Source organism: Lontra canadensis, unplaced genomic scaffold, assembly GCF_010015895.1.
Source record: "Lontra canadensis isolate GAN:19392208 unplaced genomic scaffold, GSC_riverotter_1.0 scaffold107, whole genome shotgun sequence".
Classification (NCBI taxonomy): domain Eukaryota; kingdom Metazoa; phylum Chordata; class Mammalia; order Carnivora; family Mustelidae; genus Lontra; species Lontra canadensis.
The window spans coordinates 2604323-2617049 of record NW_022631101.1 but is presented as its reverse complement, the minus strand read 5'-3'; the positions used below and the strand labels follow the sequence as shown (position 1 = coordinate 2617049).

Here is a 12727-nt window from a genome sequence, read left to right as displayed (position 1 = left end):
CCAACTGAGCCACCCAGGAGCCTCTAAAAAGATTTTTTTTTTCCTAAAGATTTTATTTATTTATTTGACAGACAGAAATCACAAGCAGGCAGAGAGGCAGGCAGAGAGAGAGGAAGGGAAGCAGACTCCCTGCCGAGCAGAGAGCCCGATGCGGGGCTCGATCCCAGGACCCTGAGATCATGACCTGAGCCGAAGGCAGTGGCCCAACCCACTGAGCCACCCAGGCGCCCCAAAAGATTTTTTTTTTTAAGTAGGCTCTGCGCCCAGCATGGAGCCCAACGCAGGGCTTGAACTCACAACCCTGAGATCAAGACCTGAGCTGATGGGACACCTGGGTGGCTCAGTCGTTAAGCAACTGCCTTCAGCTCAGGTGAAGATCCCGGGGTTCTAGGATCAAGCCCCACGTTGAGCTCCCTGCCTGGCGGGAAGTCTGCTTCTCCTCTCCCACCTGCCCTGCTTGTGTTCCCTCTCTCCCTGTCAAAGAAATAAAATCTTTTTAAAAGTCCTTTTCCTGACCATCGCAGGATCATCCCTTACTCATAAACAAGGTTCCACCAGAGATGAGACACAAACATCAAATAATATCGATAGGAACGCTTTACTGAATGTTTGCAAGAGACGCACCCGCTGGGGGTAGATGAGCTGCTTTCTCTCTCACTGGTGTTTCCCATGTTGTGAGTCTGGGGAGGAACTCTTAATATTATGAAACTTTTTTTTTTTTTTTTTTTTTTTGGTTAAGATTTGGAGTCTATCTGTTGTATTAGTGAGGATGGACAAGGTTCTGCTGCGGAAATTCAAACTTGCAAATCTCAGTAGCTCATTCCCGGGGCAGCCTGAAACTCCACTAGTCGCACCGGCTAAGGAAGGGACCCAAGCTCCCTGAGGCTCCGCCCCTGGGACCACTCTACAGTGGGGAGGGAAGATGGAGGCTTGCCCCAGTCCTTAAATGCTTCTTCTCCAAGGCCATGGACTTCACCTCTGTTGTTTTTCATTGGCTAAAGCGAGTCATGCGGCCAGCTGAACTTCCAGGAGGATGGGGAGGTTCTGTTCTGCCATGGGGTCAGGAGGCGGACAGCTGGGGCTACTTGGAGAACAGCACTAATGTCTCCCGCACCAGCGTTCCCAAGTTCTGCCAGGCGTCCCTCCTGGTTTTCAGGGGCCACGCCACGGGCTGCAGTAGCCAGCTGAGGAAGGTCCCTATCCACTGTCTGCCACTGCAGGGAGCCCCACTCCCCCAACGTGTGAAGGGCTGAAATTCACCCTACGTTTGCATGGAGGCCACGCCCCCATAGCCCGCCCCAGCCAATGAGTGAGTAGAGTGGGCGTGGAGATGCGGTGGGCGGTTGGGTCCCTGCGCTGCCCGCGCGCAGGGAGAGAAAGCAATCTAGCATCTCGGCTTCTAAGGCGCTAATCCTACCGGGTCGAGGCCCCACCCTACTCCTTCCTCACCTCCTTAAAGCCCCCTCTCCAAATTCAGCCACACGGAGGGCTAGGGCTCCAGCGTCCGAGTTTGGGGAAGACACAATCCAGTCCATCACACCTACTCTGGATTCCCTTATCCCCCATATCCAGTCTCATTCCGCCGTATCCCCAATAGATGATTTGGGTTCGTTTCGTTTTTAAAGATTTTATTTATTTATTTGAGATAGAGCGCCAGAGAGAGAGCACAAGCCGGTGCGGAGGGGCAGAGGCCGAGGGAGAACTAGGCTCGTCACTGAGCACAGAGCCCCACGTGGGGGCTAGATCCCTGGACCCCCAGGGGTCATGACCAGAGCACAAGGCAGACACCCAACCGACTGAGCCACCCAGGCCCCCCGCACTCGACGGATGATGTGAAAGGTAAAATGTCTTACACAGTCTTTCTTATTTCTTCTGGCGGTTACTCCGTTTCCCTCTCTTTTTAAAAAAAATTAATGTTGAGGGGCACCTGGGTGGCTCAGTGGGTTAAGCCACTGCCTTCGGCTCAGATCATGATCTCAGGATCCTGGGATCGAGCCCCGCATTGGGCTCTCTGCTCAGCAGGGAGCCTGCTTCCCCCCACCCCCTGCCTGCCTCTTTGCCTACTTGTGATCTCTCTCTCTCTCTCTGTAAAATAAATAAATAAAATCTTTAAAAAAAATTTAATGTTGAATTTTTAAAAATTTTTATTATTTATTTGAGAGAGGGCGCAAGCAGGGGGAAGGAGAAGCAGGCTCAGCAGGGAGCCGGGCCGGGCCTGAATCAGATCCCAGGAACCCGGTGTCATGACCAGAGCCGCAGCCCCGCTGAGCCTCCCAGGTGCCCCTGTTTCTCTTAAAATATGTCAGCTTTAGGTGTTTTCGGCCAACTTCTCCCTTCCCTCTTCCTTACTTTCTTCAGGTTGGTCTTGTAATTTTACTTACTGTGACACACTCTGTTCCTCATTCTCTCAACAAACACCACCCACTAGAATGTTCTGCAGGGATGGAAATGGTTTCTCTCCTTGTTGTCTCACAGGGCAGCCTCTGGGCCCATGTAGCCACTAAACACTTACACCCGGCCCTGGATTTTACTTTTTCACTAACATGAGTTTAAATTTAAATGAAGGCACATGCGCCCAGAGGCTGCCATGGTGGACAGCACTGCCCTAAACCCTGGATACAGCCCAGGACTTTCCACTTGTTAGAACGATCACAGTTACAAATCACTCCCTTTCCTTTCCTCTCCATACCTCCCACCTGCTGTCACCTGTATTCATGCTCAGGCTTGGTAACTGTGTTTGCTGCTGTAACAAATTAGCACAAACTTAGGGGCTTAAAAAGAATGCAAATGCATTCTCTTATAATTCCGAAGATCAGGGGGCGCCTGGGTGGCTCAGTGGGTTAAAGCCTCTGCCTTCAGCTCAGGTCATGGTCCCAGGGTCCTGGGATCGAGCCCTGCATCAGGCTCTCTGCTCGGTGGGGAGTCTGCTTCCCTCTCTCTCTGCCTGCTTCTCTGCCTACTTGTGATCTCTGCCAAATAAATAAAATCTTAAAAAAAAATAATTCCGAAGATCAGAAGTCTGAAATCAAAGTGTCAGCAGGTTGTGCTCTTCCTGGAGGGTTTGGGGGATAATTCATTTCTTTGCCTTCTCCTCCAGCTTTGAGAATCCTTCTACAGTGCTTGGCTCGAGGTCCTTTCCTTATGATCCTCTGACCGCTGGCTCCTGTACTCACTTCTGCTATTTACTGATTCTCCTGCCTCCCTCTTCGAAAAGTCTCTATAGCCCACACCCTAATTCCTGGAACCCAAGAATGCTATATTGCTTTGCAAAAGGAAATTTGCCAGTGTGGTTAAGGGTTGTGAGATGGGGAGATGATCCTGCATCGTCTGGGTGGGCCGGAGGTCGTCACAGGGCTGCTCATAAGAAAGGCAGAAGGGGGGGACCTGGGTGGCTCAGTTGTTAAGCATCTGCCTTCGGCTCATGTCATGATCCTGGCGTCCTGGGATTGAGTCCCGGATCAGGCTCCCTGCTCACCGGGAAGCCTGCTTCTCCCTTTTCCACCCTCCTGCTTGTGTTCCCTCTCTTGTTGTCTCTCTCTCTGTGAAATAAATAAATCAAATCTTAAAAAAAAAAAAAAAGGAGGCGGGAGATCAGAGTGGTAGGTGGGGAGTTCCAGGTGGTTCTAGAAAGAGACTGCAAGCCAAGGAAAGCAGCCAGCCTTCGACCCCTGCTTCCCACTGAAACCCCAAAGAACTGAAAGCAGGTAATTTCTACATGCGTGTTCATAGCATATATTTTTATTAAGGTTTTATTTATTTATTTGTCAGAGTACAAGCAGGGGAGCAGTGGGCAGAGGCAGAAGGAGAAGCAGGCTCCCCGCTGAGCAAGGAGTCCGATGCGGGACTTGATCCTGGAACCCCGGGATCATGACCCGAGTGGAAGGTAGATGCTTAATTGACTGAGCCATACCAGGGTCCCAGCAGCATTATTTATAAGAGGCAAAGAATGGAAACAACCCACAGGGCCATCTACTGATAAATGGACAAACAATGTACTATATTCCTAGAAGGGAATATTATTCCGCTGTAACAAGGAATGAAGCCTGGACCTGTGCTGCAACATTAAGGCTTGAAAACATTAAGCTAACCGAAATAAGCCAGACACAGAAGGCTACATTTTGTAGGATTGCATCTCTCTATGAATTGTCCAGAACAAACCCCCCGAGACAGAAAAAGATTAGTGGTTACCAGGAGGAGGGGGCAGGGGAGGTGGGCTGCAGGGAGTTTTCTTTTTGGGTGATCAAAATGTCCTGCAGTTAGTGATGCCAGTCGTGCAACCTTGTGAATATTCTAAAAGCCGTTAAATTGTGCACTTCAAAAGGATGGATTTTATGGTATGTGAATTCCATGTCAATTTTTTAAAAAGAATCACTAGCATTCTTCTGTACCAACAATCATCAAATAGGAAATTAACAGAAAATCAGATAACTTTCCCAAGAGTGATAAGAACGGTAAGGTATCTAGGAGTTAACCTAATGAAGAAGGCACGAGAACTTTCTGGAGATGTCAAATTTAAAAAAAATCTGAGTTGAGGAGAAGTTTTATTTAAATTTTATTCAAAAAGAACATATTAGAGCATGTGACTCTTGATCTTGGGGTGGAAGTCCGAGCCCCATGGAGAGAGTAGAGGTTACTTAAAGATAAAATCTGTAAAAATAAATAGAGAAAGAAAGACAGACACACACACACATACCATCACCGTGGGGAGGCTGCTCTGACCTCCGAGGTCTGCAAGCGTGTCCAAATCAAAGAGAAAAGGGCATTGCTTTCCTCTGGCAAGTGGGGTTTGTAGTAGGGGAAGCTGCGTATGTGAGGGGAAGTAAGCAAGCAACGGGGTTTGACAGGAAATGTGTCCTCCTGTGGTCAGCCACTCTCAGGAGAAGCTGACCAGCATTGCAGTTGGGAGGACGGGCTGTTTGGGGCCTGGGGTGGGGAGGGGAGGAAGCGGGCAGCCTGACTCAGGGTTGGTCAGGGCAAGACAGACGGGTCACCCTGCATACGGGGGCAGAGAGAAAATGCTAGAGTTGTGTGTCTGGGCTTAAAGGGAACCCGAATAAATGGTGGTTGGGTCACGTGACCTGCCTTGTCCTTCCTCTCCGGGCCTAAAATGTTCTGCCACAAAACCTAATCCTTTATCCAGCTCCCCCCCACCCCCCACTTCGTTGTTGTGGCCCCAGTTGGAACAGGGTCTGATATCCGGGGTCAGCTCTTGATAAAAATATGTTCTTTAAAAAATTAAAAAAAAAAAGATTTTATTTATTTATTTAACAGACAGAGATCACAAGTAGGCGGAGAGGCAGGCAGAGAGAGAGGAAGGGAAGCAGGCTCCCTGCTGAGCAGAGAGCCCGATGTGGGGCTCAATCCCAGGACCCTGAGATCATGACCTGAGCTGAAGTCAGAGACTTAACCCACTGAGCCACCCAGGCACCCCCCCCCATTTTTTTTTATTGAGATTAATTGACATCTAGCATTGTGTAAGGAAGGTAGAACAATTTGATTTGGTACATAATTGTGTGTATACATACATACACACAATTGCATATAGTGTTGTAATAGGATTACCCCCGGAGCCTTAGCTCACACCTCCATCTAGCCACATAATTGCCATTTCTTTTTTGTGGTGAGTCCCCATATATTCTGTAAAAGGATCCCAATGCCTGGTCGTCCCTCCCATCCACAGATAAACCTGCACTGGTCTGGGGTGAGGCTGGAGCATTAACGTTTAAGGCTCCCGGACAGTCGTGTATAAGAACAACTGATCAAATCCCAAGTGCAGAGGCAGCTGGCCAACCCTCTTATCTGTCTCTTTAAGGAGGATTTGTTTTCTCTGCCCTGACCCTTGCTGGCGTTCATTTTTCTCTCCCTTCTCATCAGCCTAAACCGTTCCATGAGCCAAGAATGTGAGAAATGTGTCTCAAATATTTTCAGTTCCACTTAATCCCATTTAATGCTTAGGGTTCACTGCCAGTAGCCAGGCTGTTCCAGCCCATTTGAACTCCCTCCCAAGTTTAACCCCCTCCAGAGTTCCCAGTCAGCCTCCCTCTCCATAAATTCCAGGCTCTTCTCAGTGGGAGTTGAAGGAGCGGGTGAAGAGCGGCCTGGTCCAGCAGGTCTAGGAGCCAAGATTCCAGAGGGCGATGGAAAGCTGTGGAAGGGTTTCAGCTGGGGAGAGACATCTTTAGATGCTCATTTAAAATAGCCTCTGGGGGACACCTGGGTGGCTCAGTGGGTTAAGCCTCTGCCTTCGGCTCAGGTCATGATCTCAGGATCCTGGGGTCGAGTCCCACATCGGGCTCTCTGCTCAGCGGGGAGCCTGCTTCCCTCTTTCTCTCTTTCTGCCTGCCTCTGTCTACTGTGATCTCTCTCTGTCAAATAAATAAATAAAATCTTTAAAAAAATAAAAATAGCCTCTGGGGGCACCTGGGTGGCTCAGTGGGTTAAAGCCTCTGCCTTCAGCTCAGGTCATGATCCCAGGGTCCTGGAATCGAGCCCCGCATCAGGCTCTCTGCTCGGCGGGGAGCCTGCTTCCTCCTCTCTCTCTGCCTGCCTCTCCGCCTACTTGTGATCTCGTCTGTCAAATAAATAAATAAAATCTTAAAAAATAAATAAATAAATAAGTAATAAAATAGCCTCTGGTGGGGCTCAGTGGGTTAAGTGTCCAACTCTTGATTTTTGGTTCAGGTCATGATCTCAGGGTTGTGGGATTGAGGCCCATGTCGGGCTCCACGCTCAGTGGGGAAATCTGTTGGAGATTCTCTGCCCCTCCCCGACTCCTGCTCTCTCTCGCTCTCTCTCTCAAATCTTAAAAAAAAAAAAAATCCTCTGGCTGCTAAGTCTTTTTTTCCACTGAGTAGTCAGCACCACATTCTAAAGATGAACGTCAGGTTATGCTACCTCCGAGGTCAGAATCTCCCACTGGCTCTCATCACACTTAGCATAAAATAGGAAGCCTTCAACATGGCTCCTGAGATACCAAGCACCCACCTCCTCTGTCTCTTACCATTTTGTCCCCTCTCCCCTTGCTCACTTTGCTCCAGTCACACAGGCCCCCGGCTCTTCCTCCAGCATGTCGAGCACACTGCAGCTGCAGGGCCTTTGCACATGCTATTCTCACTGCTTGGAGCCCTCCTCCTCCTCATCACCTCATAGAGGACTCCTTGTCACTCTAATGGCTACTCCAATGTCACATCCTCAAAACTCAGCAGCTTAAGATAAGAAACGTGTATTATTGCCCATAGTTTCTGTGGATCAGGGAGTACCCACAGGAGTAGCTTAGCTGGGTGGTCGTGGCTTGGGGCTTCTCCTGAGGTTCAGGCCAGGGCTATGGTCGTCCAAGGACCTGACAGGGGCCGGAGGAATCTTCCAAGGAGGTTCACTCATGTGGCTGGCAAGCTGATGCTGGCCGTTGGCTTCTCCACAAGGCTGCTCGGGTGTTCCACAACATGGCAGCTGGCTTCCCACAGAGAAGGCGATCCAAGAGAGTGTGGCGGAAGTGGCAATATCTTTTATGACTCAGCCTTGGAAGTCACAGTCGGTCATTTCCACAGTATTCCCTTGGCCACACAGAGCAGTCCTGATTGGACGTGGAAGGAGACCACACAAAATGTAAAGATGGCTGGCGTCCTCCTAGAGGCTGGCTGTCATAGACTTGTCATTCTCTCCCTCATCACCTTGATTTATTTTCTGCATGGATTTGACATTTCCTGGAATTATATTAATTATTCCTTTGTCTCCCTTGCCCAGTGTTGTCTTGCTCATAGGGGCTGGGACACGTCATTTTTCTGTCTAGTTCACCGCTATATCCTCAGTGGTTTTGTTTTTGTTTTTGTTTTTGTTTTAGTTTAGAGAGAGAGATAGGGGGAAGGCAGAAGGAGAAGGAAAGAGAATCTTAAGCAGGCTCCATGCTGGATGTGGAGCCTGACAGGGGGCTTGATCTTACAAATCTGAGATCATGACCTGAGCTAAAATCAAGAGTCAGACGCTTAACAGACTGAGCCACCCAGGCGCTCCCGTATCCTCACTGTCTTAAACACAGCTCAGTACATAGTAGGTGATAAATATTTGCTGAAGTAATAAGTGGAGAATCTACCCTTAGGGGGTTCTGGAGACCAATAAGTGGGCTGGTTTCAGCTGTCCAGGTGAAAGATAGCAAGGTTTGAACTCAGGAAGGAATGGAGAGAGAGAGTTAGCTATTGATGGGGTCACTTGTCCTCTTGCAAGTTTCTGATCTCTTCCTGATACAACCCAACCTCTGTAGGGAGGTGGTGTGATCCCTTTTTTTTTTTTTTTAAGATTTTATTTATTGGGACGCCTGGCTGGCTCAGAAGTTAAGCGTCTGCTTTCAGCTCAGGTCATGATCCCAGGGTCCAGGATCAAGCCCTGCATTGGGCTCCCTGCTTGGTGGGGAGTCTGCTTCTCCCTCTCGCACTCCTCCTGCTCCTGTTCTCTCTCTCACTGTGTCTCTCTATCAAGTAAATAAATAAAATCTTAAAAAAAAAAGGAAAGGAAAGGAAACCATTTCATGATGGTAAATAATTGTTTATGTTCAGTCTTCTGCACTCACTGTAAGCTTTTCTGGGCTCCAGATTCTTTCTGTAAGCCTCTGATCATGCTTTATCTGGTCCATGCCTACTCAGAGTTCAGGTTTCAAGTCAGGCACCCCCTTGCTGACTCCACACCGAGGCTGGGTTAGGTAGCCTCTCTGGGCTCCTCTAGTCTCTTGAACTTTCCTAAGGATTTACTTGTTTAGCATGTTTATTGCTTATTTTCTGCCTATCCCTCTAGAAAGGAAGCTCCTTGAGAGCAGGGAGTTTTCTAATCCATGAACATGGTATATCTCTTCACTTATTTAGATCTTCTTTAATGTGACTCAGCAGTATTTTGTAGTTTTCAGTGTAGAAATCTTGCATATTTTTTGTTAAAACATTTCCTAAGTATTTCTGGGTTTGATACTATTGTAAAGGAACTTATTTTCAATCTCATTTTGCGACTGTTTCCTGCTAGTATGTAAACATAAAATTGATGTGGTTTTGTTTGTTTGTTTTTTAGGTAGGCTCCATGCTGTGTGTGGAGCCCAAAGCAGGGCTTGAACCTATGATCCTGAGATCAATCACCTGAGCTGATATCAAGACTGAGTTACCCAGGCACCCCTATTTTGAAGATTTATATCCATGTAAAGCAAGAGAAGAGTGTCTGTTACATGGTTAGTGCCCAATAAACATCAACTGGTATTACCTCACTTTTCCTTCCCTATAAAAGAGGAAACATTCTAGTTCATAACTCCCAGGGTTACAATGAGAATTAAAGGACATCATGCACAGACTGTGCATAGCAGAATTTTTGGCACTGGTAAAGCCGGTGGTATCTATTTGTTTTTATTATTTACCAAGTCCCCTACTTATATTGGGTTGGGGGCCATGGAGATGTGTCAGTCAAGGACCCAGTCCACTGAAAGCTCACAGCCTATTGGCAGATACAGGTAAGTATAGAGATCATTACCACACAGTGTAGTAGGGGGATATATAAAGCCATGTGTGGACCCAGAGGCAGAAGCGGACTGCTGAAATTTGCCAGTGGGATCAGGTCCCTCCTGCCTCAGACATAAGTTTCAACTAGAAAGGAAAGAGCAATTGTTTATCATAGGGAAAATCGGAAACAATTTAGGAACGAGGATCCCCTGTGGTACCTACGTATAATGCATCTGTATAAACCATTAAACTTAATGCCGTGGAAGGGAAGATGGGGATGGTTGGCTGGGGCGTGGGGTGAAAATTACTTTTCATTAGACCCTTTTCTATCTTTTGCATCTTGGACTGTGTTCAAAATAAGCAGTATTTTTAATATAAGAAATTATGCTGTGAAAAGTATTCAATACCACCAATGTTCACGACTTATTGTCATGTGAAAAAAGTTAGTCAAATGACATCTCGTTTTACATTTACCTAGATAAAAAGGGCAGGAATACAACTAAGTATTAGCACTTACTTCATCAGTAGGATTAATTTTGAGTTTTACTTTCACTTCTAGGCTCTTCCAGATTTTGCTAAGGTTCTACATTAAGCAGAGTTTTGTTTCGTTCTTGTTTATTGGCCATGAGAATTAAAGTTGTTAACAAAAACTACAACTCCCAGCAGATATCGTGTCCCCAGCTTCTGAAGACCTGCCTCCTAATGGCGCAATGTTCGCTGGGATTCGTAGTCCAGTAGCAGAAGCAAGGTGGGAAGCGCAGTACCGGCACAGATGACAGAGGAGGAATCACCACGGTGTTGACCAATGGACAGTGGGGGCCAGACCTGAGTGATGTTCGCAAACCCAATGGGTGAGCAAATAGGCCTGAGTGACGTGTTCTTCAGCCTACGGGTGGCCTGTGGGGGCGGGGCGGTGAGCGGCAGCCGTAGTGCGAACCATGGGAGGCGGCTGGTGGTGGGCTCGGGCCGCCCGACTGGCCCGGCTCCGCTTCCGGGGGGCGCTGCTGCCGCCTCCGCGGCCCCGGAGCGGGGGTGCCCGGGGGTCTTTTGCTCCCGGCCACGGCCCCCGCGCCGGGGCTTCGCCGCCCCCCGTGTCCGAGCTGGATCGTGCGGACGCCTGGCTCCTCCGGAAGGCACACGAGACAGGTCTGAGGCTGGAGTCGGCCACGGTGGGAGAGGGGGTTCAGGATAGCCGAGCTGTCGGTGGACGCCAGTAGGGGGTGGGGGCAGGGCTCCTGCTGGAAACTGGGCTGGGGCTCCGGAGCGAGAAGGGCTTCCGTATAAGCGCAGGGAAGCGCTTGCTGCAAGAGCGCAGTGTGTCCGCAAAGACGGGCTTGCAGATGGGACGGTATGTCCGGTTAGAAGGGTGCAGTAGGGATCCGAGAGGTTAGTCGGGCTAGGACAGGCAGCCTTATAAGATTGCACTGCCTGAGCGAGAGAGATGTCCAGAGAGCGTTAAGGGCGGGGGAGTTGCCTACTAGAAGGGTCCGTGTTGGAAGAGCCAGTTCAGCCTGGAGGCGACCACTCTGCGTTAGGCGGGAGCGGGGATCCCCACGAAGAGGGAGCGAGTTCCCGATTGGAGGGAGGAACAACCAATAAAAGCGAAGCTCTGGGCTGATTGGAGGGCCGGGTGATCCAGGCTGCAGGGGGCGGGGCCTCCCGTGCAGAGAGGGTAGATAAGAGGCTGGGGTAAGGGTGTGGGGTTTGTAACCCCCACCAGCCGGTTAGGGCCCCACAAGGGACTTGAATGGATGTAAATAACAAGGAAGGACAGACGCAGATAGTTGACGTTGGAGGAACACTGAAGGGGGTAGCTGGAGAGCGCCCTGAAGTGAGGGAACAGTTTGTCCCGGAGGGAGATGCACGCCTATGGTGGTGGGATATGGGCCAGGGTGACCTCTTGGGATCTGCCTGCCCTCAGATTTAGGTCCTGCATTTTTGGTTCCTAGATGCTCCTCCAGATTCTAAAGACTGTCTTGGCTCTTTGGTGCTGCAGAGTTTGGGAGAGAGGGCTCAGGGTGGACAGGAGCCAGACAGAGTTTGGAGGAGGGGGATAAGGCTAGGTGGAGGGCTGCCAGGACTAGGCCGGGATTCGGGGTGGATGGCACGGTGGGATAACACTGGGCAGAATGGGGGTGGGGGCAGGGTTTGAGCTAATGCTGATTTCTCCCCCCCACACACACCATTCCCCCTCCTGTAGCCTTCCTCTCCTGGTTCCGCAATGGCCTCCTGGCATCCGGCATCGGGGTCATCTCCTTCATGCAGAGTGACATGGGTCGGGAAGCTGCTTATGGTGAGTGCAGACCCCCACCCTGGCCCCCCACTGGGGAGGTAGAGCCCCCATCTTCCCCAGTGGGTGTAGATCCCTCCCCACCCCGTCCCAGCCTGCCCATAGTTGACTTTCCACCCACCCACCCCTACTTCGAGGACACTGGATCACCCGCGTGTGTGCCCCCAGGGAGGGCTTTGGGTCCTTGCCCAAAGATGCGGGTCCCGACTGAGCCCCTCATGCTGGCTCAGCCCTAGCCTAGTCCCACCGCTGCCCCCCAGCCCTGTTTTTGCTCTCAGCCCAGCTCCCCACTCCTCCTCTGGTCCTGAAGCCCACCTCCACATCCTAGACACCCCCTCTGGCACCTTCTCATGCCCCTGAGCTTGGCTCTGTACTGACCTTGACTTTGTCCCATCCACTAACCCCACCTCAGTCTCCTGACCCAGCTCCACCCCTGGGTAATCGGGTTCCCACAACCAGGCCCCCAGCCACCCCACAGCAGGCAGCCCCCGTCTGGGAGCTCAGGCCCCCCTCCCGCTGACTGTGCCCCTCCCCCCACCCTCTCCCCCTGTACAGGCTTCTTCCTGCTGGGCGGCCTGTGTGTGGTGTGGGGAGGCTCCTCCTACGTGGTGGGCCTGGCGGCACTGCGGGGACCCATGCAGCTGTCGCTGGGGGGCGCGGCGGCGAGCGTGGGGGCTGTGCTGGCCGTAGGCCTGCTCTGGGCTTGTGCTGTCGGCCTCTACATGGGTCAGCTGGAGCTGGATGTGGAACTGGTGCCCGAGGACGACGGGACAGCAGCTGCCGAAGGCCCCGATGAAGCAGGCCGCCCACCGCCAGAGTGAGTGGCTGGGCCACGGGGAATGGCCGGGAGCTGGACGGCCGGGGGGCCTGAGGACCGAGACATTAAAACCTGACCCTTCGCCGGCTCCATGTTCCGCGTGGTGGTTCCTAGGACGGGGCGGGAGGTGGGGAGGGGCGGGCGTGGGAACCA

The 12727-nt window shown here is 50.9% G+C and overlaps 1 protein-coding gene across 1 annotated transcript; it reads left to right on the top strand.

Moving 5' to 3' along the window:
- Positions 1-10369: 10369 nt before the first annotated feature.
- TMEM160 (transmembrane protein 160) lies at positions 10370-12662 on the top strand. Its single transcript, XM_032839192.1, has 3 exons — positions 10370-10613; positions 11668-11760; positions 12313-12662. Exons 1-3 carry the CDS (start codon positions 10406-10408, stop codon positions 12576-12578), a joined length of 567 nt encoding a protein of 188 aa, XP_032695083.1. The 5' UTR covers positions 10370-10405; the 3' UTR covers positions 12579-12662.
- The last annotated feature ends 65 nt before the right edge of the window (positions 12663-12727 follow it).